Below are 25,586 nucleotides of genomic sequence, written 5' to 3'. Positions count from 1 at the left end.
GCCACTCAGTTTGGGGGTGAGGATGCAGGTGTTACCCCAGAGTTGAGGTCTCTCTCTCAAACTCTAGCAGCTGGCCCATGAAGTTGAGGTTGGGAGAGACTATTGGCCGTCGGCCCCGAACATACTTATAGGCATCAGTCATGGTCATGAGGGTGTGCTTCATCAGGTAAGCAATGACTATAGTAGCCCGCGGGACACACCTGCTTGGCAGTGCACAAGAACACCACGTCCATACTGGTGAGCTTCCTCTGAAACAAAAAAAGGTAATAAAATGGTCACATGCCTACAGTTCTTCACATTTCAAACTGGCTTTAAGACAAAATAAACCATCAACTGATGTGCGATTTAAAAATAAAGTAACAGAAATAACAGGGCATGAAGATGAATTTAAATACACCATATAAATAAAGAGATTTTTGGCTTTTAGTCCATGGCTTTTAGCTGTAAAGCTGAAAAATTAGTTTCCAGAAACACACACCAAAAATACTGATGACTCATCCTGCAATACACAAATTGCTGTCCAATCAAATGTTCTCTGGAATGTGAAGGTCCTGCCCCCATAAAACCACCTGCAACTGACTAGCAAGTTGCAAATCATGGTACTGTATACCACTAAAGGTTATTAGCTATAAGGCCATTAGTTGTTAAAAAAAGGTACAAACCCTTTGATATAACCCAGTCATGCTTTCAAGAAGTAATTCAATAATCAAATCAAAAATATTGATTCAATAAGAAATAAGTCTTCACAGGACAGAGGACAGCACTTGTCAAGTAATTTCACGAGGTCTGTAAATTGTTTAAACTACAAAAGAGTTGGCAACCTCGCTTACCGATAAACTCAAAAACCTCTTCAAAATACTGTCGCAGGTTCTGCTTGCTGTTGTCAGTAGCTGGAAGCCTTTTGTAATGCACCAATCCTGTGTCCAGGTGGTAGAGGGGAAGATGGGTTGTGACATTGACCACAAAGCCAATGTTGAGACGAAGCAGTAGATCCAAATCCTGTGCATCTCTCTCATTGCCCAGGAAAAGGAAAGGGAGGATGGGGCTAATCACAGCATTCTCCACATCTGGGGTCATAACACTTTCCTCAGATAGTGATGCTGGGAGGGATGAAGAAAGGGGGAGGGAAGGGTGCACTGGCAAAAAATAAACAAATAAATAAAAACAATTGATTACATTTTTTTTCTTATATGTTGAAAAGTTCACTCTATGTGACCATCTAAGAAAGGTGTTGCTGGAAGTATAGTAATCCCTTCTTCAGTCAATCAAACATGACACAGGTTAAAATCCTGACAGAGTATTGACTTTAATCCTTGCACATTTTCTTTTCCATTCCATTCCATTTTCCAGTCTCATCCACCCTCCTCCCATAGAATAGCTTTAATCCTTTAGTTCTTTGGCAAAAGGCGTTTCAGTAAAAACATATAACAGAGGATAAAGCAATCTGAAATTTAAGAAAAAGTATTAAAGGACAGAAAAGTTTTAAGGAGAAAACTTGAGTTGCATAACTAGAACATCATGGGTAATGTAACTCTTGCAATCTTCTGAAGCTAGGCTAGCAAGGATTATGCACCTCACAGATTAAATGAATTATAATTTGAATCACTATCAGCAAAGAAAGGCCTATAGCCTAATGGAAGGATGAGAAAATGAAATCAAGTTCAGAACATTCAAGTCCAGACTGGCAATGTGGGAGAGACTATGTTCATCTTTCTTTATGGTCAGTCAAAAAACACAACATTATAAAAATGTCACTCAACCTGCTGTGTACTTTAGCAAATTAGCATCTTTACCTCGTCCATTTTCCTCATCTTGTCTCTGTTGAGTGAGTTGAGGACCAAATGAAGCGACTGTGTAGATGGTAAGGTGTGTCCAACCTCCCTTTCTCGCTGTTTGGGTTTGGGCTTATTAAGCGTGCTAGGAGCAGAGGAGGGGGTGAGAATGATGTAGGGGAATCTGGAGATGGAGAGCGAAGGGATGGGGATTGTGGAAGCACTTCGTCATCAAACCCGTTGCCATCCCCCATGCAAGCATCTGCTCCTTTGTTCCAAAGCCGCTTGAGGGAATCTCTACCCTGGTCCCCACTATTCCCTGATCCGATAAAGTCCAAAACTGCCATCTTGCCTTGCTGGAGCCTCCGTCGTCCTGCCTGATCTGTCAACTGGGAACGAGTGAACTCCATTAGGTTCCGGCAGTCAAGGATTACAGGATTGCCACCATTGCCACTATTCTGGTTGTGGCCCATGCAGGTTCTCCCTGAGCCCATTCCAATACTTGTATTGTGGTGGATAGATTGGGTTTTAGAGCGAGTCATCTTCTTTGCTAGCTCCTCTGGCCAAATTGTGCGTACACTGTAATCGTCATCATCAGGTTGGTATCCTCCCATGGTATGTGCACCAATATTACGCCCCATGTTGGGAGGATTTCCTCTGTGTGGGTTAAAGGTCACTACAATGGGGTCACTACTGCAGTAACTGCATGTGGAGCTGCCAGTTTGGCTTGCTTTGGGATTGCACCCACTGACGCAACTCTGGAATGCTCGAAGAGGTGCAGATGACGACAGGGGAGTACAAGGTAAACAACCCCCAACCAGTTTCTTACGGAAACCAGCAGGGCTCTCAAAACCTCCAGCTTCTCCAGAACAGGATGCACAACCCAAAGGTCTGAACAGCCCTGTGCGACAGTCTGAGACAGTGCTGTTGGAAGAGGAGGTGTTGGTGGTGGAAGCAGTTGACAGACACCCTCCTAAAGTTTTCAATCCCATGGTTCCGCCACCTCTACTGGCAGCACTTGTTCCTTGGGTGTGAGAAAATGAAGAGGATGGGCTTGTACTATGACCGTGGCAGCCGGCCGAGTGACCTTTACCTCTTCTACAACGCACCGATCTCCAACAGCCACATGGGTGGGAAAAGTCAATTGTACATGTGTGGTCAGGACTCGGGAAGCCTCCTTGGGAGGAAGTAGGGGAGAGAGGCAATGTGTGAAGAATTTGGGGACGATGTTCTCTAGTGTGTGAGGGACGGGGTTGACTGATGTGCTGGTAGGAGGAAGGGGCTTGGGAAGGGAGTGAGGGTGGTACAGCAGGATAGTGAGGGTTTAGGATAGCAGCATGGGGTAATGGGGCTGAACTGTGGTGACGGGATAGACTGTGGGCCTGTGGCAGTTGGTGGCCGGGTCCCAGTTTGGAGTTCTCTTTGTTTCCCACAGATGATACGTTCCTCTCGCTGTGCAGAGGGTAGCTGGCAGTTGCAGAGCAAGACTTTGAGGACAAGTCTCTCTCTCTTGTTGGCTTGGATTTTGACTGTTGTCTTTGCGCTGGTACAAATTCCAAGATCCCTCCAGGAGAGACTTTAAGTTGGCTTGGATGATGGCTACTGTTTTGAGTCCTGTTTTGACTCTGATGATGGTTCTGGTGCTTCTCCACTGATTCGGAAGACTTTCCTTTGCATTTCCTTTCACCTTGCCCTGGATCCAATTGCAGGGACACCCGTTTAGTTCTGTTCACCTTGATGCTTCCACTTCGGGTAAGACTGCTACGGCCTTTGTCTATGTAAGATCCTCCTCTTCCACTGTTGTCCAAAGACACTTTAATGTCAATGGTATGCGTGTGCTTGCGAGGTCTGGGACCTAAAGTTACTGTCCCATTGCTGTGACAATGGCTAGCATTGTGCCTTCTGCCCTCAAAGGGAGCACATTGTTCTCCTTTATCTCTTTGAACATAGGATGATTGTTTGCCCTTGCATTCCAGGGACAGGTACTTGGAACCTGGATGGGAACGGGGTGGTGGGGATTGGGGTTGTGGTAGGCGGCGTGGAGGCTCGTTGTGAGTGGCTGGGCGGTGTGAGGAAGACTGTGATGTGGTTGGTGGGGAGGCCACGCGCAAGGCCAAACTTTTTGGGCGCTGAATTACCACTATGCGCTCGTCAAGAGGAAGTGGAGGCATCTGGGGCTGAGCAAAGCTGTGTGGTTAGGATGCAGAAAGAAAAAAGACAAATTAATATGACAGTGCCCATTCATTTTGGTACTTATGCAATTTTTGAAATGTGCACATAGAGGACACATAAATTGTGTGAATATTGCACGTACAGTTAATATTAGTCACAGCACACAGAATTACATCAACAATTGTGATGAGTTAAGCACAGAAGACGTCTTCTGTTAGTCATTCACAACTTTCTTGTAATTAAACACTGTGAAACAATAAAGAACAGCACAAGGGTATGTTACAGACTTGTCAGTAAGAGAAGTCCTAATATAACAGAAGAATCCTTCTGACCCATTACCCTTGTTAACATAAATTGCAGGGATTCACATCTACCTAATGTATACAATTATCATTACAAAAACACAAGCAAACTGTGTAAAGAATTGTATAAATTCGGGGGTAGCTTTGTAGAGATGTCACATCAAGGAAATATTGACATAATTTGATAATACTCTGTATGATATGTTCTTGGTCATCACGCCTGTATATCATCCTTGTCATCTTGACCGTTTATAAGTCTTTGTTTTTTTGCTAGAGTTTAAGACACACATTTACAGAGTTTATTTTGAAAACATCTGTTATAGTCAAACATGTGATGAAATGTAAATGGAATAATGTTCTATTTTTTCTAATAATAGAGATATAATCTGATGGCTGCACTAATCACCCCTCCACAGAGTAGAGCAGATCAGCTCATTATTCTAAATAATGACCGTTTGAAACATTCATATTAGACATTATGAAATGTCAATGAAAAGACCATGAGAAGGTTAAAGGAATAGATCAGTTAAAAATTAACATCTAGCCATTATTCACTGTCCAAACCTGTTCACCGTTCTTTCTTCATTAAAACACAAAAGGAGAATGTTTGTGTTGGTATATTTTGAGGTATTGCAAAAATGGAGCCTGGACTTTGAATATGTTCAATTTATATTGACCGCTTTTATAATGCTTCTGCATCCTTTATGACACTTAAAAGCTTCAGTCCCTCATCATTGTTTCTGCATAGAAACAAACATGGAAAACAAGCTTCAATTGTTCTGTTTGTGTTCCACAGAAGAAAATAAGTCATTTGGGTTTGGAATGACAAGAACATTAAGTAATAAAGGCAGGATTTTCGATTAAGTGCCAAAGTCTGAAAACAGAAAAAATGAAGAAATGTATGTGTGTGTGACTGTGTGTGTGTGCTCATAGAGAATTGTTACAGGATGTGACATGGCTGGATCACCTTTTGACCTCGCCGTGTGTGTGTTGGGTGGGGGGTGCGGGGTTCATGCACAACAGCACTTCAGACATACCCTCAACACAACACAACACCCACACACACACAGAACCCAGGACAGAGCCAGCACACCATGCTCTTATTTCCACATGCATACATTCACGCACAGAGCCTGGTGATGGTAACCTCATCCTCTTTGCTTTTTTCAGTCTTGCCTTTTGTAGCCTGTGGTAGTGAAGGGGGGGGGGGTGGTTACATTGACCCAGATTTGTCATATTGCAAGTCAACATCACTCCAATCACTTTAACTCACACATTAAACCGTAAACACCTTATCAGCAGTATCTCGAAAAGAAAATACATGCGTAATGTTTTTTTGTTTTGTTTTTGGAATGAATCAAGTACAGCAGTAGAACAGCAGCACACACTTGTGCTTGTGTAGAGATGTACAGCATCAGCATCGATGAGCTCAGGTACCCGCTGAGCACAAAAACAACTATAAACAATGATCAGGTTTCATTCATATCACCACAAAAGAACGGTGTGTGTGGTTGTGTAAACACACTTATATTGCAGCAAAATGATAACTGAAACATGAAAACAAACAAGTACTGTATCTGATACATTACTGAAAGAAAGAAAAAAGAAAGGTCATCGTGGACATGGCTAATTTTCCCCAACCACTTCATGAAAAAATGACAAGGATTTAGATCTTATACTGAGGAAGTGTATTTTTTATGTTATAATGACCACCCGCTAATGGAATTTATTTATCTTCTCTTAGCAGAAATTATACCACAAATCCATCAATCCATGAAGTCATATTAAATATTCATCTGCTGATCATTTATCCAGTTACCTACAAGATACTGTGAAAAGAAAGTGTCAGTACAGTATTTTAACAAATTAAATGTCATTTGAATCCACTTGAATCAATGTGTGATGATGTTTTGTCAAATATGCTATTTCTTGTTAAAACAGTAACATTATGAGCAAACTTTTGCCATTTGGCCAGGTCATAACGAACAGAGCAGTGACGAGCGTGAAGTCCATATATTCATTCGTATATTTACGTCATCGGTGTGATAAGAATTTATCTTTCATTTCCAGGCAGGCGTGCATTACCATGAATAATTTCCAGGGATGTTTTACATTCAAGTCAAAAGTCTGCTACAGACGCATGGGCCTGCTCAACTCTTCGCCTAATGAAATGACTGCATTGTTTTAAACCATTATAAAAAATTGTGAGAACGTTAACAATGCAAGAAGGTGAAATCTAGTGGAATGACTTCACGCATCGTCACACGTCATTACGTTCATTGCCCCTGAATTTCCAGTTTCTCTCGCTGAAAAGCGGAATCACAGCGATAATTGGGAGCCTTTGTTTCTGACGCTTCAACGATTGACCAAGCAAAATTACGCTTAATGCGACGCCTCAGCGAACGTTTTCATAGATGTTTCATAAAAATGAAAAATAAAAAAATTAATTAAAAGCACAATATTATCTAGGCCTAAACTAGTCACTGAAAGGGAAAACAAGACCGTCCAACACACATTTGCAACTGTATTAACTGTCACTTGTTAGGCCACTGTAGTCCAGTGTCTCTAACCATTTGTGCTCAGTTTCACTACCGCTGAGTGTTAAGAGGAATTATACTTATATTTCAAACGCATTTGCATTACAATTCAAACGTTTTGCGTAGAAATCTGGTGCGTGTCTATAAAACGTGAACTAAGGAAAGCTATATATATATATATATATATATATATATATATATATATATATATATATATATATATATATATATATTTTTTTTTTTTTTTTTTTAAATAAACAAAACTGCCATAAAAATCTAACGACATTTTGTTGAAAACGAAATATTAAGTAGCCATTGTGGATCCTTATATATATAGTCTACATCACTGCATATGAAAGGCCTCAAAAATAAAAGAAAGAAAAATGACCTACGTTATAATCTGTACGTCCGCTGTATCGTCATGTTTTGTGATAAATGAGATCCTTGTGTTTCTCCGCGAGACAATTCCGATCCCGTGCGCGAGCAATTTACATAGCTGCAGTTATCTGTGGTCTGCCTTAATTGTGCGGGTTACACTTTAAAAATCCAGAGGCGACCATCAGTATATGAGAATCAGGTTGTTTTTCCTCATGCTGTTCAAAGCGTTTGTCCTTACAAGTGTACACAATTAACACAATAACAATGTGTACGCCAGCGCAATGCAAATGTGCGCTTCTGTGAACTGTGCGTGTGCATGAGACAGCGCGCTATGTGAGCAGTGAGGGGCGGGGTTTCGGTGTAGGTGACATCATTCTAGACCAATGACAAACAAAACGTGACGAAACACTGCCAACATACAGTATTATTACGATATCTAGTTAGTCAAGGAGAAAATCTTTTTTTTATTTAATTGTATTTTTGAAGCTCATCCTGGACTTGATGTCACAGCAACATGTCCGTAAATTTAAACCTGATCTGGAGCAAGTTTATTTAATGTAAACAGGATTGGATTGCATTTTTTTTTTTTTTTTTTGTGGAATTGATATTTAAAATCTGTCCCGGCCACTGCTACCTTATTACAAGGGTACCCTACTAATCCGGGGGAAATCATTTTTTAAATCATTTTTAAAATAATTATTGAAAAATTTATGTGAAAATAATTTTATACTGTTGTGTAATCTATAATACTAAAGTGTAGAACCCGCCAGTTTTACTCACTGAAAGGTTTATTCGTGATAAAATAATTACTTAGTAATAATTTCGATTTTTACTCACATGCGGACGGCTAATCTGAGTCGTGCATTAATTTGAGTTTACTGTCTATGGTGCAGACAGCTATTATGGGAGTGGCTTGATGCAGATAACATGATCTCTTGACCCTCAAAAAAAATAAAAAATAAAAATAATAATAACAATGCTTTCACATAACAGTTCGAATATAAAATTACTTTTTTTTATGATATGATGTCATTACGTTGCTGTCTTGCCGCCAGCCAATCGCTGCATTACTGATCGTGATATCGAGTATCGGGGATCACAAGGACGCGCAGATATTTTAATCAAATCCGCAAATTTTTTTGAAGAACCACATTAGCCAGAGCGAAGTTATCACAATTTGAAGATCTGACATCTTTCAAATAATCTCAGATAAATTAAGTGAGGTACGAAGAACGGGACTGATATTTATTTGTTTATTTATTTATTTACAAGAACACAATATACTTATTTTTAAAGCCAAATTCACCTTGACTCTTAAAGGGTTCACCCAAAAATAAAAAAAAATATTGGACATCAACATTCTTCAACATATAGAACATATGTTCTGGAAGGAGAAAAAAAAAAGTTAAACCGACAAAAAGAGCGTTCTTTTGCTTCACACCTTATTTTATTTTATTCTACCAAACGCCAAGAGATGGCAGCAAAGTATTCGTTCCTTCATCCACAGTCCGAACCGAGAAGTATGACATAGAGACGAGCATAGAGAATATATATATATATATATATATATATATATATATATATATATATATATATATATATATATATATATATATATATATATATATATATATATATATATATATATATATATAAATGAAAGCAAGGGCATTAAATAAATAAATAATAATAATAAATAAAATAAATAAATAAAATGTAGGGTTTTTTATAATACACAAAAAATATAAAATATAAAATAAAAGAGATGCATTGAAAAAAATATGTTAAATATATATATAGCTTTCAGTTCCAGTCAACAACTTCAATCTGCAGACAATGCAGGTTACTGCATCTGGAGTCACCTTTAGTAAACAGTCTTGACAGTCACTGCTAAAGGATCACCTAACATTCTCAGACTGTTTAACATGGCTTGCACATAGAGTTATTTCATTGCCTTCCTTTGAGCTTTACTATGCATTTTGTTTGCAATTGTTGTTAAAGGGACAGTCCATCCAAAATTGAAAATTCTGTCACCATTTACTCACACTTGTTCCAAACCTGTATGACTTTCTTTCTTCTATGGAACATAAAAAATGTGTTTTGAAGAAAGTTGGAAGTCATTGGCTATTGTCAACTGTCCCACAATCTTCAAAATGTCTTCCTCTGTGCTCAGCAGGAGAAATTCTTACAGGTTTGGAACAACTTCAACTGCTATAGGTTTCCTGAAAGTTTTATGCTTTTTGGTAATGAAAAGTCTTAGTTTCTGTTTTAAGTGAAATTTATTTAGGATAGTAGTAGGGTTTTATACTGACAGGTATACTGCAGGTATAATATATTCACAAGTGTATTTGGCATCCATTATTCATTTATTTAATGACCTAAACATGAAGGAACCCATCCCATGTATAATAAAACTGACTGGTGTCTTCATTTTATGTGAGGTCCATAATTTTTAACAGATTTTTCCAAAAGCAATGATCGTTTTATTTGGATGCAAAACGTTATAATGAGGAAAATGTATTGAATTATTGTAAGTCTTGATATAATTATTTTAATTCTTTAAGTACAAATTTACATTTCGCAGTTTACACACACACACACACACACACACTCCTCATGAAGACCAAAATTACTGGTATTACATTTGATCCCAATTAAATGATGAAAACTGATTTACTAAGACGATATTTTATAAAAAAAAACTAGTTCATATATAGAGTTTGAATGAAAGACTTTTATTTTAAAGTTCTATTTGAGAGAGGCAAAGGAAGTCGATCCACAGACTGGTTTCACATTTCTCTTGAACGCAAACAACACTGGCGTCCGGGCGCTGTTGCGGTACCAGTCGTGACCGCCCGACTCTGGCTTTTCACGGCTCACAGATGTAATTCGTCGCGTATCTCCGACTGGAACCGACCAATTTACAGCCATTAACAACTGGGCTACGGTTAGGACGTATTCTTACAGTCATACTGTAAAAAAATATCAGCGACTTTTTCGAAGCCATCCGGCCAGCTAATGTGAGTTAGCAGGTCAGATGTGGTTTTCAGAGACTCAGAGAGCCAGTAGACGAGCTTCTCGGCGGTGATTTTGCGCTTGGATCGTTTGTTTGTCACCTCGTGATGACGTCGAGTGTTTGATTTGGTTTTGAAACGGACATGTTGACACCTGTATGACGGATCATTACTCGGAGTAACGCTTATCTGAGCGCTGCTGAGTTGGCTAACTGGAAGGAGCAGCTCGATAACTTGCTGTTAAGTTTGTATGTGTGTGTGCGCGCGCGTGTGCGTGTATGTATTTGTGTGTATGTGTGTGCGTGCGTGCGTGTGCTGAGCGGGACTTTCATGTCTTAACTCAGGCTTGAGGAGAAATAAACTGGACTTAACTTTTGAAATTACAGATGCACAACAGTATACAGCCGAGCACTGATTGATAGTCACGGCTAAATTAGGGACCCTTTTGCCACCCGGCCTAATAAAACTTGGGAGTCCTCGGACTCGATTTTGCACATTTGCGCTGGGAACAGTTTTGTGATTTTTCATCAGCTGACCGGTTCAGATTAAGCTGTCTTAATGCAAAAAAATTATTCATACCTTTTTATTGGAAGAAAATCCCATAGGAAGTCGGCATTAAATGTTGACATTCGCCAATAGGGTCCGTCGAAAATTTAAACAAAATTCACGCTCCTTCTGAGAATAGTAAACAAACTATGGCTTAATGACAGGACTTTTTAAAAAAAGCTAATCTGTACTGATTTGGGGACTCACACCGAGCTCAGGGTGCTCTTTACAAGTTGGACTTCGGACACTTCTCATCGTGCTGTGCAGATGTCACTTTTGATTGAACTGTGAGAGCTGAGAACACGTTCAGTTTCAGAAAATAAACCGTGAAATCCAACCTCAGAAGATGTCGACCAGGAAACCGCTTGCAACTGGCCAGGTGAGTCCAATCCATGAGTTTCCCAAAAATAGGAATGTCACCCACACATGTACTGGTTAAGTTCGGTTTGGTTTACACCTTAATTTGTTTAACAAGCTTCGTTTTCCTAAATGTTCACGTCAGATCGTGAAAACCTCTTCAGCTGCTTGTTTTTCATCGCAAAACCGCTATAATAATAGTATTGCAGTACAAACAGGAAACAACGCAACAGTCTGAACTAATAGTTTTCACCTTTACCACTATAAGAGGAGACTTGTGTTTTCAACCGTGCTTGTTTAGAGATGTCATGAGTTCATTCCAGATATTACTTGATTTCTTTAGTTAGTGTCTGAGATGATGCATCTCTCCAGTTTACTTTCTGGACCCTTGCAGAAAGTTCAGTGGCTGGGAAGATTCAACATTGATGTGGTTGCCTTGTTCTGCTTTTTAAGTCAAGGCAGTTTTTTTTGTTGCACTTTTTGCAATACGCGTTGTTTTAAAGTTGCGTTATAGAAAATCTTGATAATGTAGTTTATATTTTGTGATATAAACACTTAGCAGGGATTTTCTAGACGGGTATTTATTGTTGTAGCTGAATGCATTGTATGTATGCAAATAACATTGGATATATGTTGATTTATACATGCACTACTTTTTATAGAGCGTGTAAACTTGGATACTTAAAGTAGTTTTTGGTTGGAATTTAGGCTGTAACTACTAATTTAGACATTTGTGGATGAAGTTGGGTCAGTACTAAGACTCCTTTTTTTTCTTTTAGATGTAGTTTTTTTGCTTATTTTTCAAAAGTTTAGGTATTCATGGGGGTTTAATTGAAGCTGTGCATTAGAGGAATTTCATCACACATTACACTTGAGATGCAAGTGGCCTGTTTTGATCTGAGATCCGATCTTGAGATCATTTGTTTGGCCTAAACCCTAATACCTCTCTCTAAAAAATTAATCACAGCGGGTAGCTTGTTTCGGAGGTCAGTTTTAAGCAAAAAGACTGATCCTCTTTCATTGACTCACTGGTAGAATTGTACCAACAGTAAGCAGCTTGCAGCTGAAATCTCTGGAGACTGATTTGGAGTCAGTTTGAGTGTATGGTTTGTTTATAGTGGAGATGAAATGTTTGTTGAAATGTGTCTCTTGCCAAGCCATACCCAGTCTTACCGTGATTTGCAGGCTGAAAATGTTGGTCAGCATTTTTCCCTAAAGAACCTTTCGTGTGGTTTGAGGGAATCAAGTATAATCCTTTTGGCCTGACGTAGTATAATGATTTTTAATCACCTCAGGGCTGCTTTCCATGCAAAAAAAAAAAAAAAAAATATATATATATATATATATATATATATATATTAGGTCAGATAAAGACTTTTTTTATTTACTCCTTAAGCAATGCTAGGAGTCATAGCTCTGTGTTTCTGGGCAAAGATTTGAGATCCATATCTCTGTTAATATGGACTGGCATTTCCAGTCAGGCTTGGATTGGGGAGTCATTGTAAGTGTGGTTTTATTTTGAAGTTTTAGTTGATCGTCATCCACAATGTGTTTGTTAAGACTTATCTAACCAGATACTGAATGATCTGGAAGGTAATGGGAGAAAATCTCTGCAAAACTGTGTAATATACCCAACAAAACACTCTGTTTTTGAATTTTCATGCTTTGGTTGTTTTGGTCTCACTAGTCCACGCATTTTACCTTAGTTGGAAATCATGTTTTCTTGCAGATCACCTGTAGTTTGAGCTTGACACGGGTGTCCCAGTCTCTCAGAGGCTGAAGCATCATAGTACTTCACTGATGGGGAGATGTTCAGCTGGCGTCTATTTGTGTACTGGCTGCTACCTCCCTTCTCTTGAAATAGTCACGGTGCGATAAAAATACTGATATATGACAAGCTGGCTCACACCCCTCTTTTATTCCCCCTCCTCCTTGTGCCAGTCTACCCCGCTTTTTTCCACAGCATCTTAGACAGTTGCCCCTAACTCTGAGCCACTGCGTCTGTTACCTTCTAGTCCATGGAGCGCCAGTATTGAACGCGGTTGTGATCTGTCACTCAGCTATATTCTCACAATTGGTATCCTCTTTCGGGTGTGTGTTGCGTCTTCGGTGTGGATTTCGTGTCCTTGTCAGATATTAGTCATTCACGTGGACCTGAATGTCATCCTTCGAGCCTCTGTAATTAAAAACCGGCAATTCAATAGAATGTGTGCACCATATGTAGTTGCTCTTCAACCAATAGCTCCTCCCCGACACTACGGTGACAAAGTTGCCTCCCGGCCAACTTGTTTGTTCTGTTTACATATAGGGGAGAGGGGGGTAAACTGTGACACTTTTTACTTAAGTCGTTTTCCAGGGAGGAGAAGTGAGATGAAGGTGAGATTTCAGGGTGTTTGCTATCGTCTGAAATGAGGAAAGCAGAGCCATGGAAATGTGGCTTGAAAAATGTACAGCTTTTTCCCCACATTGGGGATTATCTATCTTGGTTGAAAATAATTGGGAAATATGAGTGATTTACATAAACACACACACAGATATACATTTAGAAATAATTAAATGAGTGTAAATGAGGGGTAAAAATTACTAGTGCATAATCAAATTCTTAAGTTTTATTTTGCTGCACTTTATTCAATTTTTTTTACAAATGAGACTGTTAGCAGTTTAATATTCCAAGTATTTGAACATAGTTAATAATCACTTTTCATTGATTTAAACTTTTTGTATTTGTAATCGTGGTCTTTAAATGATGAAGTGTTCATTTGAGTAGCGCGGTAATGACGATATTTACAAAAAGAATAATACACGTATAGAATGCCATAAATTAAGAATCAGTTCATAGAAGGAAGTTTTTTTTTTCAAACACTCGATTGATGCTATAATGCAAGTTTAGGGTTGTGCAAAAAATCGAATGCGATTTTCATTCACATCTCATCAGTAAAGATGCTCCTGTAATTAGAAGTATATCTCCAGCACGTGCGTTCAGATCAGGGTTGCCAGGTATTCACGACAAATCCTGCCCAGTTGCTTCTCAAAACTAGTCCAAAACTAGCCCAATCGTGCTTCCAGAAGGTTCCCCGATAAAAAATTGCTGCCCAGGGTTAAAATATACGTTTTTAGCAGGGTTGCTTTGGTAAAATTCGCATTTTAGGGGCTAAATATCACGCAAGTGCGATTGTTTTTCATGTATGCGGTTTGAAGCAACCCCAATACCAATAATGTGATATTTAGCCCCTAAAATGCTAATTTTACCAGGGCAACCCTTACAAAAAAAATTTATATTTTAACCCCGGGAAGCAATTTTTATCGGGGAACCTCCCGGAAGCGCGATTGGACTAGTTTTAAGAAGCAACTGGGCAGGATTTGTTGTGAAAACCTGGCAACCCTGATCTGAACGCACGTGCTGGAGATATTACAGGAGCCTCTTTACTGATGAGATGCGCATGAAAATCGCATTCGATTTTTTGCACAGCCCTATGCATGTTTGGAGTATTGTGTAATTATGTAATTATTCTCATAAATTATCTTACTTTGACATTGTGCTAAACTAAAAACAGTTAGCATTTTAATCTCTTCTGATTGGTGTAATTGTTCCTTTTGTATGCAATAGTCAAAATAGGAAATTGCTATATATGCATGTATTCTCTATATATATAAAAAAATGAATGAAATACCTGAAGACATTTGCTTTGAAAATTAATTGAATCTTCTATGTAGAATATATATGATGACCCCTTTAATAAAAAGTGGAAGAAACTATGCACAGTTTGCTTGAGGTGTGTGTGTGTTTGTGTATGAAGTCAGATGTTGAACTGCAGGTCTTTTTCTGGAGAGAAGACTGAAGGCTCAGTTGAGCATATACAGTGAAAAGAACATTTCGAGCAACAGGTCTCCATAGCAACATGAAACTTCAGGTTTATGCCTTGATGGTGAATGCAGCCAGATTTGGTTGGTTTGCATTACATATTGTCCCAATAAAATGAACCCCTCCTGAATGTTTGTCAGCTCTGATGTTTGTGAGCAGAACTCTCTAATCGGGTCATAAACCTCAGCGGTTACAAACTATGAAATTAATCTTGCTCCGAATAGCCTTGGATTGTTCACTGAGGAATCAGAGAACTCCAACCGGTTGGACTCATGACACAATGAAGAGTCCTAATACATGTAAATTATTAGCCTAGTAGCTGAATAGCCTAAACGATAGGTTGTGTATTGTAGATGTGGAGCTGGATCATCTGGTTGGTTTTCCCACTGATGCAAGGTCAAAGGAAATAATGTTGGACATAACTGGTTTTTCAAGGAGACAGGTAGAGCTAATCATATCTAGCTCATGAAAGCAGAGTGTTTGTATACTGCCTTATGCACAGATGGTTTAGATAAGCCTCTAACCATTTCTTAGGAATTAACTTGGAGCAAGGTTCCACAATATAGTCAGTATTGTATAGATGTTTGCTGATGGGTGTGTTGCGGTTAACTGAACCACACTGATTTGTGCAGATGTTGTGCAATTACTAGGGAACTCATTACATTTGTCTTGTTATAACACATCAAATGATACCAGTTGCTATCTTCCAGAGATCCCAAAAAAGGGAAGGACTGTGCCCACGCATAGACCATGTGTCATGGATGCAGTTTGTTTGAGCGGGAAATTGAGGCGTCAAATGAAAATTGATTCAAAGTTGTCCAAGATTTTATCTTGTGGTCATTAAGAGTTGGGGAATACCACAGATCATCACAGAAATATGTTTGTCTGATCTCATACATGCCTTCTTAAAAGGAAAAAAATGTATTTATCAACTTCTGGTTGAAAATGAGTCATGCTGTATATATTTAATTAGTAAGTAATTAAATTATTATTAATGGTAATTATCTGTTAGTCAAAATTCAAATTAATAAGATAAAATTAGTGTAGAATGTAATACTAAAAGAAAAAAAAGAAAAAACTATAGGTCTACTCTAATTTTTAAAAAAATCATACTCTGATTTTTCTATATTCTAGTATATAAAAATTACTTTACCTTACTAGGTTAAATGTGCCGTATGTAAGTTTTTGACTCTACCAATGCATAAAAATACTATAATATGGTTGCAGATATTTAAGAAACAATAATTTTAATTTGGACTGCAACACCTTGTTCAACCACCTGTGTTAGTGTTAGTTCACCCAAAAATGAAAATGATGTCATTAATAACTCACCCTCATTTCGTTCCAAACCAGTAAGACCTCCTTTTATCTTCGGAACACAGTTTAAGATATTTTAGATTTAGTCCGAGAGCTCTCAGTCCCTCCTTTGAAAGTGTGTGCACTGTATATGACCAGAAAGGTAATAAAAACAATGTATTTTCGATGCTTCAAAAAATTCTAACTGACCCTCTGATGTCACATGGACTACTTTGATTGTTTTTCTTACCTTTCTGGACACGGACAGTATACCGTACACACAGCTTCAATGGAGGGACTGAGAGCTCTCGGGCTAAATCTAAAATATCTTAAACTGTGTTCCAAAGATAAATGGAGGTCTCACAGGTTTGGAACGACTGAGTTATTAATGACATCATTTTCATTTTTGGGTGAACCAACCCTTTAAATATAGTTCATTCAACATTCCGATCGTAGTTTTGTCCAACACCTTTCATTTAGTCTGAGATAATTGTGTCTAACATCCACTTTTAATTACTGTGAGCTCCTTATTCTCTTCAGTTTCTTTGAAACCTAGTAGTCCCTTTTTGACACATGTAACCCTGCGATGACATCATTCTTCTGGCATTCTTGTATGTTTGACTTATTGCTAGTGGATCAGATGAACTGGAGAAACCATCAGAAGGGCTCAGTCTGCAGTTTGTCTTCTCCCACTCCGTTCCGTTGTCTTATTTCCCAGCTGTCCGGGCATGTCAGCTTTCGTTTCAGAGAGCTTCTTGAAGGCCTCGTCTGGCTCCGGCAGCCACTCCTCCTGACAAACCCAGACACGTCGCTTCCTGTGTGTGACACAAAACCCAAACAATTTAGGCTTTTTTCTTCCCTGTCTTATTCTCCTCTATCACTGAACTTCCGGGAATTAGCCCAACTTCCTGTTATGCTGTAGTGTGTGAGGAAAAATGCTTTTCCCATTTCGGATCCCAAGAGTGGTCAGCTTGTGGACCTTATTTTAGGCAGAGATCTTCTGAAGTGGGCCTAAGGTTTATTCGTCTATGGCTATCAAAACTGGGCTTTAGTTTTGAAACAATTCTAGTGTACCTGCCCTCACTTATGTCATGTTCCTTTGAGGAGATTAAATTCACAGCTAGTGTTTTTTTAATTAGCCCAAAAGCTAGAGGTACCTGATGAGTGTTTTAGCTAAGTTAGCATGTCTTCTCATTCTGTGAGGATTTTCCCCCCAAGATTTATGCACCGTTTAATGTTGTATTTGGACATTTATCTTGATAAAGCATTACTTATATCAGTTATTCATGTTCTCTTTATGTTAAGGCATAAATGTAAGCCAAAACATGACAGAGCCACATCTGTATATGACTTGGGGGCTGCTCACATAATACATGTTTTCTGTGCTGTTTTTGTTTGACCATTTTGTGGCACGTTCCAGCATCTAACTTTAAGTACACCTTGTCAAGTTAAAAATATTTCAACTTCATCTCAGGACCCCACATTTAATTTCCTTCTGTTGGGCTCCTAGCTGTTTTTGAAAAGCACTTCATTTGTGAATGGCTCTTTAAATATACACTAGAGCATTCATATTATTTGATCTGTCTTAGTCTTTGAGTGAAACCTTGTATTTTTATTGTTGATATCTGTACGTAATAGACTTACAGTCTTTACAATGATCCCATCACATGCCATTTTTAAAACGTAGTGTTTTTTAAAGTGCCTGAAGTTTGTTGCTTATTTACTTGTATTGTTATTAGTTTCTCAAAGGAAGACAGACTGTCTCTTCCTGTTGTATGTGGTTGGTCTAGCATTTTATCTCTCAGGCGTTAATTGTGTAAGAATGATCATGGTGTGCAGGCATGTTTCTGTAGTATTTTCCCTTGCTGCATTAGTGTTGAAGTGATATCATCGACCTGGTGAGGTGATAGGTGTGGGTACATTTGTGGGTGAGCAGCGGTGCTTCTGTACTGAAGGTCAGAACGGTGTGTGTGTGTGTGTGTGTGTGTGTGTGTGTGTTCAGTGTTACTCGCACTGCAGACCCTCGCAGCACATCAGCTCAGTGTGACGTGCACTCGCTGCAGTATCATTACACTTCCCTTTTGTCACGTACAACAGACAAACTTGTTTGTGTGAAGGTGATTGTTTACGTGGGAGAATCTCACAAAGAATGAGTCCTATTTTGCACTGAAATAGATGTTTTATAATAGATATTTCTGTATGTGTGTGTGTATATATAAATGCTAAATGCATAAATTTTAATGTATTTAATTTCAATTTAATTAAATTTAATCTTGGGTAAAATGTATGATATTAGATATAATAATTAGTTTTTTAAAGTATTTTATATATACTCCATTATGCGCATAGATAATATGACTAGAAAATATAACACTTAGATTGTTGCATCAATGTTCATAAAAGAAAGCTCTAAAAGAAAGAGCTGCATGAGGTGAAGCTGAAGAGATGAACTCCAGTAACCCGAAGCCTGTTCTATGCCACATCCTGTGATATTAGTCAAATATCTTAGATGCAATAGATAAACGTAACATTACAACTTCTTTCTAAACAAAAGGATGCAAATTCCAAATGAACTTCATGCTAAGTTACATTATCTATCCAGAGAGTGTAACTCTCAGAGCTTTGGATGAAACATTGCCAGGGAAAGCAGAAAGAATTCACAACATCCTATAATGTTCTTGTTATAATGTTATGTATGTGCGTACTATTGGAAAAAAAATAACTTCTGCCCTAGGGTTGTGCCGATAGACGATTGTATCGTGTATCGACGATAGTCAGAGATATCGACAGAAGCAGATTTCTCTGTCGCTAATCAAGATGATATTAGGCTCGTTCTCCTATTAATGTATTAGATTATAATAATAACTATTATTTTTATTAGGCTGCTTATTATAATTCAGCTATCAAACTGCCCAGCTATTCACTTCATCCCTGCATTTCGCAAACACACACACCACGAGCGCAGGAGGATTAGAGCCTTGGATAACAAGTTAAATCCATGAAATGATAGAGATAGAAAAGGAGGAGTTGGTGTCCCATTATTTTCATGCACTCCAAACTATAATGTGATGCATCGTTTTGGCCGTTACAAAGTCTCCATCCACAAACAGACGTACATTGTCTCCCGATATAAGGTATTTCATTGCACTTTAACAAGTAATCTGAACGGCTTTTATATGTTCAATATTTTAAACGAGCCCTCACTAACTGAGTTTAATGCCACCGTTATGTTAGAACGCATCTCATTCTTGTTTCTGTGGCGGTGCGTTGGTCTCGTCATGAGGCGTGCGATCCGGAGAGCTGTATGACTGATGCATCAGTTCAATTAAACTTACTCCAGAGTCCAAACATATGAACTTACCTGTTTTAAATACTTTATATTTAACGTGTTCATTTATGCCCAATATTAGTGCTAAACTGCTGGAGTTCAAATGAAATCTACTATTGATTTTCACCGTTTACGGACTTTACAGAACATTTAGACTGATAACGTCTGTACACAGATGTGGCAGATTTGTCACAGGACGCGCGATATGACAGTTGCGTCCGACTGTATATGAACTAGCTGTTTTAAATACAGTATTTTTATATTTAATGTTAGTTTATCAGTATGTTTGAAAGTATATTTTTTCGATTATTGATGATTCCATAGGCTCTCTCTCGTGCACCTGCGAGGTTTAAAACACCGAATAGTTATGCTATGATAGGAACAAAGAGTCTCTCTCTTGCTTCACCCAGGCATGATAATATTGTGTATCGTCGATCTCACCGGCTGACGATATGACGATTTGAAAAATAACCATATCGCCCAACACTAATCTGCCCTTAATAATATGTTTTTGAAAAAGAAGCATCTAAAAACAGTATGACCTTCTTAAATAACCCAGTCATGGTCAATAATATCAGGCAATGCTTTTGAGCTGAAAATATGAATAAAAATCTGAGAAATGCATCCTATATTAAAATAATCCATTGTATACCCATTAAAACGTACTGCACTAAAGGACATGAATGCGTACGTGACTATGACTATGTTCTAGTCTGAACTTCCCTTAATAGCTTGCTGTACAACAGGCAACTAAAGCACAGAGAATTTATAGCTTTCTATACCAATCCTGTGCTCATTGTAATGCGTATGTGACAGACTGGAGCTAGACATCTTGTGCTTAACTGTATTTCATTATCAAAGTGATTCCAGGCATCGCTTTGGCCTTTCAAATCCAGTTTCACTTTAGTTCCCCGGTCTGGAAGGCATGCTGCCGAACATTAACAAATCAGACCTCAGATATCGCCCAACGTTTTGCAATAACCAATCAGAAAACAGTTAAATATATTTTTTAAAGTCAGGGCAATCATCATTTTCACGATCGATCATCACTGTCACGTCCAAGTACTCTCTCTCTATATATATTAAGCAGAAGTGAAGTAAATTTATCTGCCTCCAAGAGGGTATGACGAGGAAGACACAAAAAAATAAATCACAGACCTCATCCATTGTTTTTTTGAGTACTTTGAATTTGTGTTTTTGTAGATTTTTGCCCTCTGTAGATAAAGGGCACTCTTAGCTCACTGATGTACAGACACAAGCCAGACTTCACTTGTGCTCACCTCACTGGTCAACAGCCTGTCCTCAGACTACAGCTCTAATTTGAGCTCACACTCTGGGACAGTCCACAATTGATGCTCTGTTCCCCAGTCAACACAGAAAGAACCAAATGTACCTCACGACAGTCGAGAGAAATCCCCAATGTCAAAAACGTATCTTTGTGTCTCTCTCTCGGTCTCTGTCTGTCTCGTACTCACTCACTCTCACTCGATCTCCATTAGTTTCCTCTTTTTTTTTTTTTCTTTTTTTCTTCTCGCTTGCTGTCTGTCATGTGACCAAGTTCACAGCATCACACATCATCCTGCTCTGTCTCAATCTCTCTCTTTTCTCTTCAACTCTGGTGGTGATGCACTAAAATGAAAAAGTCTGAAACCCAAATACTGGTCTGAAAACCAAAACTGAAAGTGTTCATTTTGACATTAGTCTTTGTTTGGATTGGAATAGCTAAAGTTAAATTTTGAACTTCTTACATTTTTACAGACATTCATATTTTAAAGGTCAGTGGAGCTGTTAATGTGGTAAAGTACTATGTAGGTATAAAACAGTACAATTATTCAAGTGTTGTTCATTGAAATATTGACTGTAAAAAGACTCTATTCAAAATAAGTGCGTCGCTAGTGCATGGCAGCTGTCATACATTGTTTTCCTTGGAAATCAGGTGTATTGAATATTACACATTACACACTGAATATAATTTATTGGAAAGTGTGTGTGTGTATTTTCTATGTATATATGTGTGTGTGTGTGTGTATTTCTTTTAAGAAATTAATGCTTTATTCAACAAGGATGAATTAAGTTAACCAGAGCCACGGTAAAGATATTTAAAACATTAAAAAAAAAATTATTTCAAAGAAAGGCTGTTCTTTTGAACTTTTTATTAATCTGAGAATCCACACAAAAAAAGTATCACCGTTTCCACAAAAATATGAGCAGCATGTTTGTTGTCAACATGATGATAAGAAATAATTATTGAGCACCAAATCAGCATATTAGAATGATTTCTGAAGCATCAGAAGGCACTGAGGACTGGAGAAATGGCTGCGGAAAATGCAGCTTTGCCATCACAAGAATGCATTACAATTTATATTTTAATATAGAAAAGATATTTAGTAATACTGTTTTACAGTATTACTGTTTTTCTGTGTTTTTAATCAGATAAATGCCTTGGTGAGCATAAGAGATGTTTCAAAAAACATTAATAAATCTCACTGATTTATTTGGTCATAACGAAGATGCTGAGCAAAGTATGTAAAGTTTGCTATTGGGACTATAATACAAGTTAGGAAATGAAAATATAAACCGTCACTTGTGAATTTTGCCTGCAGTGTGAATCTTTAGGATTTACACATAGTGCTTATCTAAACACAATCTCTTTTGCATCAATATATCATCAGCAGCTTCTGCTGTTTACTTAAATGAACCTAAACCATTTAGTTTTACCATTTAATTTTTAATTGGATGTCAGTGTAGTGTTCTCATTTTTGAAAATTTACTGCCTGTTTTTTTTTTTTTTTTCCTATCAGTCAAATACCAAAAATGCGGTTTTCTACAGAATTTGTGGTGCATCCTAAATGTCTGCTCTTTTTCTTCCTCACTCCTCAACTCTTCATTGTCCTCTCATTAGTGTGAGAGTCAGATGGCGACTGGCAACAGTCCTATACAGTCAAATCACCCAAGCTCTGATAAGGATATTATTAAAGCATTTCTCTGCAAACCTCACATCTGTGTGTTTAGGTTCAGCCTTCATAACCATTCCAGGTGAAGAATTGTGTTCTGGAAAAGTTTTGAAAAAGTTATTTTTCTCTCTCTCTCCCTTCCCCTTTGCAGTCTCGCTCCGAGCAGCCCCACATCGGCTGCTACAGACTCCTGAAAACCCTCGGCAAAGGCAACTTCGCCAAGGTCAAACTGGCCAAGCACGTCCTCACTGACAAAGAGGTGAGGGTTGAGTTTACACCCCAAATAGAAAATGTGACAAACTGTAGGCTGTTTAAACGACACGTGATTTGTCTGATAAGTGGAATGTGTTTAAATCAGATGTGTTTAAATCTCTATAATGCAGATGAAGATAAACATGCTGCTCAGTTGTTAGCTCAGGTCTCACGCCTCAGAGATTTTAAAGCAACCGCAGCAGCCGTCCACCTGATCCCTCTCAGAAAAAAACGGCCTCTGCTATGCACTGAAAGTGTATGTAGAAATGGCAATATAGTGTTTCCTAGTAATCATTAAACTGTATTTTGTCATCATACTATGATCATACTCAGAACAACATCTAATAGTACCAGCAGTGTAACAAACACTGTTAAATACTTTCATTTGTAATGAAATTGTAATTTTTTTGGAATAAAATGGAAGGAATTTTCTCCTTCTCTCAATTTTATTTTTGGAAATGTAAAGTCTGCATGAAATTCACAATTCGTCTATTTTTCTAAATTAATATTACCGATCTTATTGAGATTCATTTGTAGAGAAGTTTTAATTAGTTTTTTACCCTTTTAAATGAATTGAAATATCTCAAAAGACTTGTCCCTGTTGACGTATGCCAGACTTCTCCAATGGTTTTGTTTGCTTAAACTCTGCCTAATCCGCAACCAATAAATCGAACCAAGTCACCTACACTTCATTTCATTCCTTCGATAATCTTTTTCACTTGGATGTGTCACAATGCAAAAAATATGAGACTGCATGGTTCTGAGATGCTGATAACGCACCATGTGACTCGTGACCACAGAGAAGAGTATGAGACTTCTAGAGACGAGGGTGAAGCAGAGAACTCTGGGTTCACATGTGTGCGCTCGCCGCAGGAGCAGCAGCAGCATGCTGTAATCTCTATGCAGCATGGTGAATTGTTTCCTGATGATGTGAGATTGTGATCTGTATTAAGGCAGACCGAGGCTGATGTGTGCCTGCCGCCTCAGGGCTTTTCCCGAGCACTCTCCCTAACCGAGCTTTTCACCCTCTCAATCAGGTGGCGGTGAAAATCATAGACAAGGCTCAGCTCAACTCCTCCAGTCTTCAAAAGGTGAGTCTGACCCTTCCTCCTAAAGTTTAATGGGGTCGAAATACAATTTCAGAAGTTACTGCTGATTTGTTTTCTTTAACTCTCCACCCCTGTTAAGTTGTGTCTCTTCCTGTTGCCTCACAACTTTTAAGATCCAAAGCCTTTTCTCTGTAGAGCCCATGGCAGCTAATTATAGAAAATTAGACTCCAATACTTCCTGAAGTAAAGGGTTAGTCAGATGTGGGGTTTGGTGGGGGTAGTTCTCAACCACATTTTACTCGTGTGTGCACAAGCTTGAAATATTTACACTCCACATCATCTGTTTGCTGCAAATTGACATCTTCCATCTCCCTTTTCAGCTATTTCGGGAAGTGAGGATCATGAAGCTCTTGAATCACCCAAATATTGGTAAGCTTAACTGACAGACAAATCACCATAAGTCTCTCAGCTTGAATCTCCATTTTTCTGGTTTTGGCTGCGCCCACTGTTTTTTTTTTATTTTTATTGTTGGGTTCATTAATCCTCCTCCAAATGTCAGTGTTTTTCTGTGCAACTGTATTTGGTGAGCGTAAAACCCCTTGGGAATAATCCAAATCAAAATGATTTTTAGTCTTCAATCCAGTATACTTACATTGCCTTTAAATAAAGCAAAATGTGTCAAATGTTTCTTACATCTCTCTTTTTTCCCTCTTGTCCTCGTGTAGTGAAGTTATTTGAAGTCATTGAGACAGACAAGACGCTCTAACTTGGTGATGGAATATGCCAGCGGAGGTCAGAGCTCTCCCCAACCCATTTTAACCTCATTTCGTCTACGCTGCTACACGTTAAATGTGTTTTCATGTCTGAATGTTCAGCTATTATGTAAATGGTCCCACCGCATAGACCTCATTCCATAGGAAACAGTGAAACACACTTTGAATGCCATACAAATCACATTCAATCATGAATTTTCAATTTTGAATTTATTGACAGCTCTAGTTTCATTTTATCAGTCACCTGAGGCTGTTTATTTTATACGCAAATTATTGCTTTATAGTTAAGTACCAGAGGCTGTGTTCGTACCAAAGCCAGACTTCTAGCTTACCCTCTCAATTTTATTGCAACTGTTTCTTTTCTAACCGTGACTGTTGTTCCCCTTCTTGGTTTGCAGGTGAGGTGTTTGATTACCTCGTAGCCCACGGCAGAATGAAAGAGAAAGAGGCTCGAGCCAAATTCAGACAGGTGAGAAGCAGCACATTTGGTTGTTACATGTAATCCATAGCTCCGTAGGGCTGTAAACGCATCAGTAGTGTTTTGGTTCCTCTTTTATATGTGCTTTCTTTTTCTATTTAAAATGTCATGCCTTGTTCACATGATGGTATGGCTCATCCGATCAGTCGATCCTCTCAAGGAGTCACATTTGTTAATCTTGATGCTAATACCTGATAGGAATGGTTCTTAAAAGTTGCTAAAGTTAATTCCAGTCACTTTGTGTGTAAGCTAGTGTTGATATAGAAGTACGTGCTTCTTATGCGTGTGTGCAGATTGTATCAGCGTGCAGTACTGCCACCAGAAGTGCATTGTCCACAGAGACCTCAAGGTACACAAGATAATGTTCACACTGTATTTTATTGCATTATACTAATGCAGATTGGATTTCATCCCTAAATACCATGATCATTAAAAGATTCTCCTTTGCTTGCAGGCAGAAGAACCTGCTCCTGGATGCAGATATGAACATTAAAATTGCCGATTTCGGCTTCAGTA

The 25,586-nt window shown here is 38.4% G+C and overlaps 3 protein-coding genes across 3 annotated transcripts; 1 reads left to right on the top strand and 2 right to left on the bottom strand.

Annotated features, from left to right (window-relative positions):
* Positions 1 to 177: 177 nt before the first annotated feature.
* On the bottom strand, positions 178 to 1,118 carry LOC113078071 (dual specificity protein phosphatase 10-like). The gene is made up of 2 exons (XM_026250362.1): positions 831 to 1,118; positions 178 to 248 (listed from the first exon to the last, which is right to left on the bottom strand). The coding sequence occupies exons 1-2, from the start codon at positions 1,075 to 1,077 to the stop codon at positions 178 to 180; spliced, it is 318 nt and encodes a 105-aa protein (XP_026106147.1). The 5' UTR covers positions 1,078 to 1,118.
* Positions 1,119 to 1,807: 689 nt separating this feature from the next.
* LOC113078073 (uncharacterized) lies at positions 1,808 to 7,476 on the bottom strand. Its single transcript, XM_026250364.1, has 2 exons — positions 7,176 to 7,476; positions 1,808 to 3,959 (listed from the first exon to the last, which is right to left on the bottom strand). The coding sequence occupies exon 2, from the start codon at positions 3,941 to 3,943 to the stop codon at positions 1,808 to 1,810; it is 2,136 nt and encodes a 711-aa protein (XP_026106149.1). The 5' UTR covers positions 3,944 to 3,959; positions 7,176 to 7,476.
* A 2,456-nt stretch (positions 7,477 to 9,932) lies between these two features.
* LOC113078072 (serine/threonine-protein kinase MARK2-like) lies at positions 9,933 to 25,375 on the top strand. The gene is made up of 7 exons (XM_026250363.1): positions 9,933 to 11,100; positions 22,670 to 22,777; positions 23,808 to 23,861; positions 24,200 to 24,248; positions 24,545 to 24,611; positions 24,991 to 25,061; positions 25,364 to 25,375. The coding sequence occupies exons 1-5, from the start codon at positions 11,068 to 11,070 to the stop codon at positions 24,583 to 24,585; spliced, it is 285 nt and encodes a 94-aa protein (XP_026106148.1). The 5' UTR covers positions 9,933 to 11,067; the 3' UTR covers positions 24,586 to 24,611; positions 24,991 to 25,061; positions 25,364 to 25,375.
* Positions 25,376 to 25,586: the final 211 nt, after the last annotated feature.

The sequence above is a fragment of the Carassius auratus genome, unplaced genomic scaffold (genome assembly GCF_003368295.1).
Source record: "Carassius auratus strain Wakin unplaced genomic scaffold, ASM336829v1 scaf_tig00024150, whole genome shotgun sequence".
Lineage (NCBI taxonomy): Eukaryota > Metazoa > Chordata > Actinopteri > Cypriniformes > Cyprinidae > Carassius > Carassius auratus.
The sequence above is the reverse complement of the archived record's forward strand: the minus strand, read 5'-3'. Positions and strand labels throughout refer to the sequence as shown.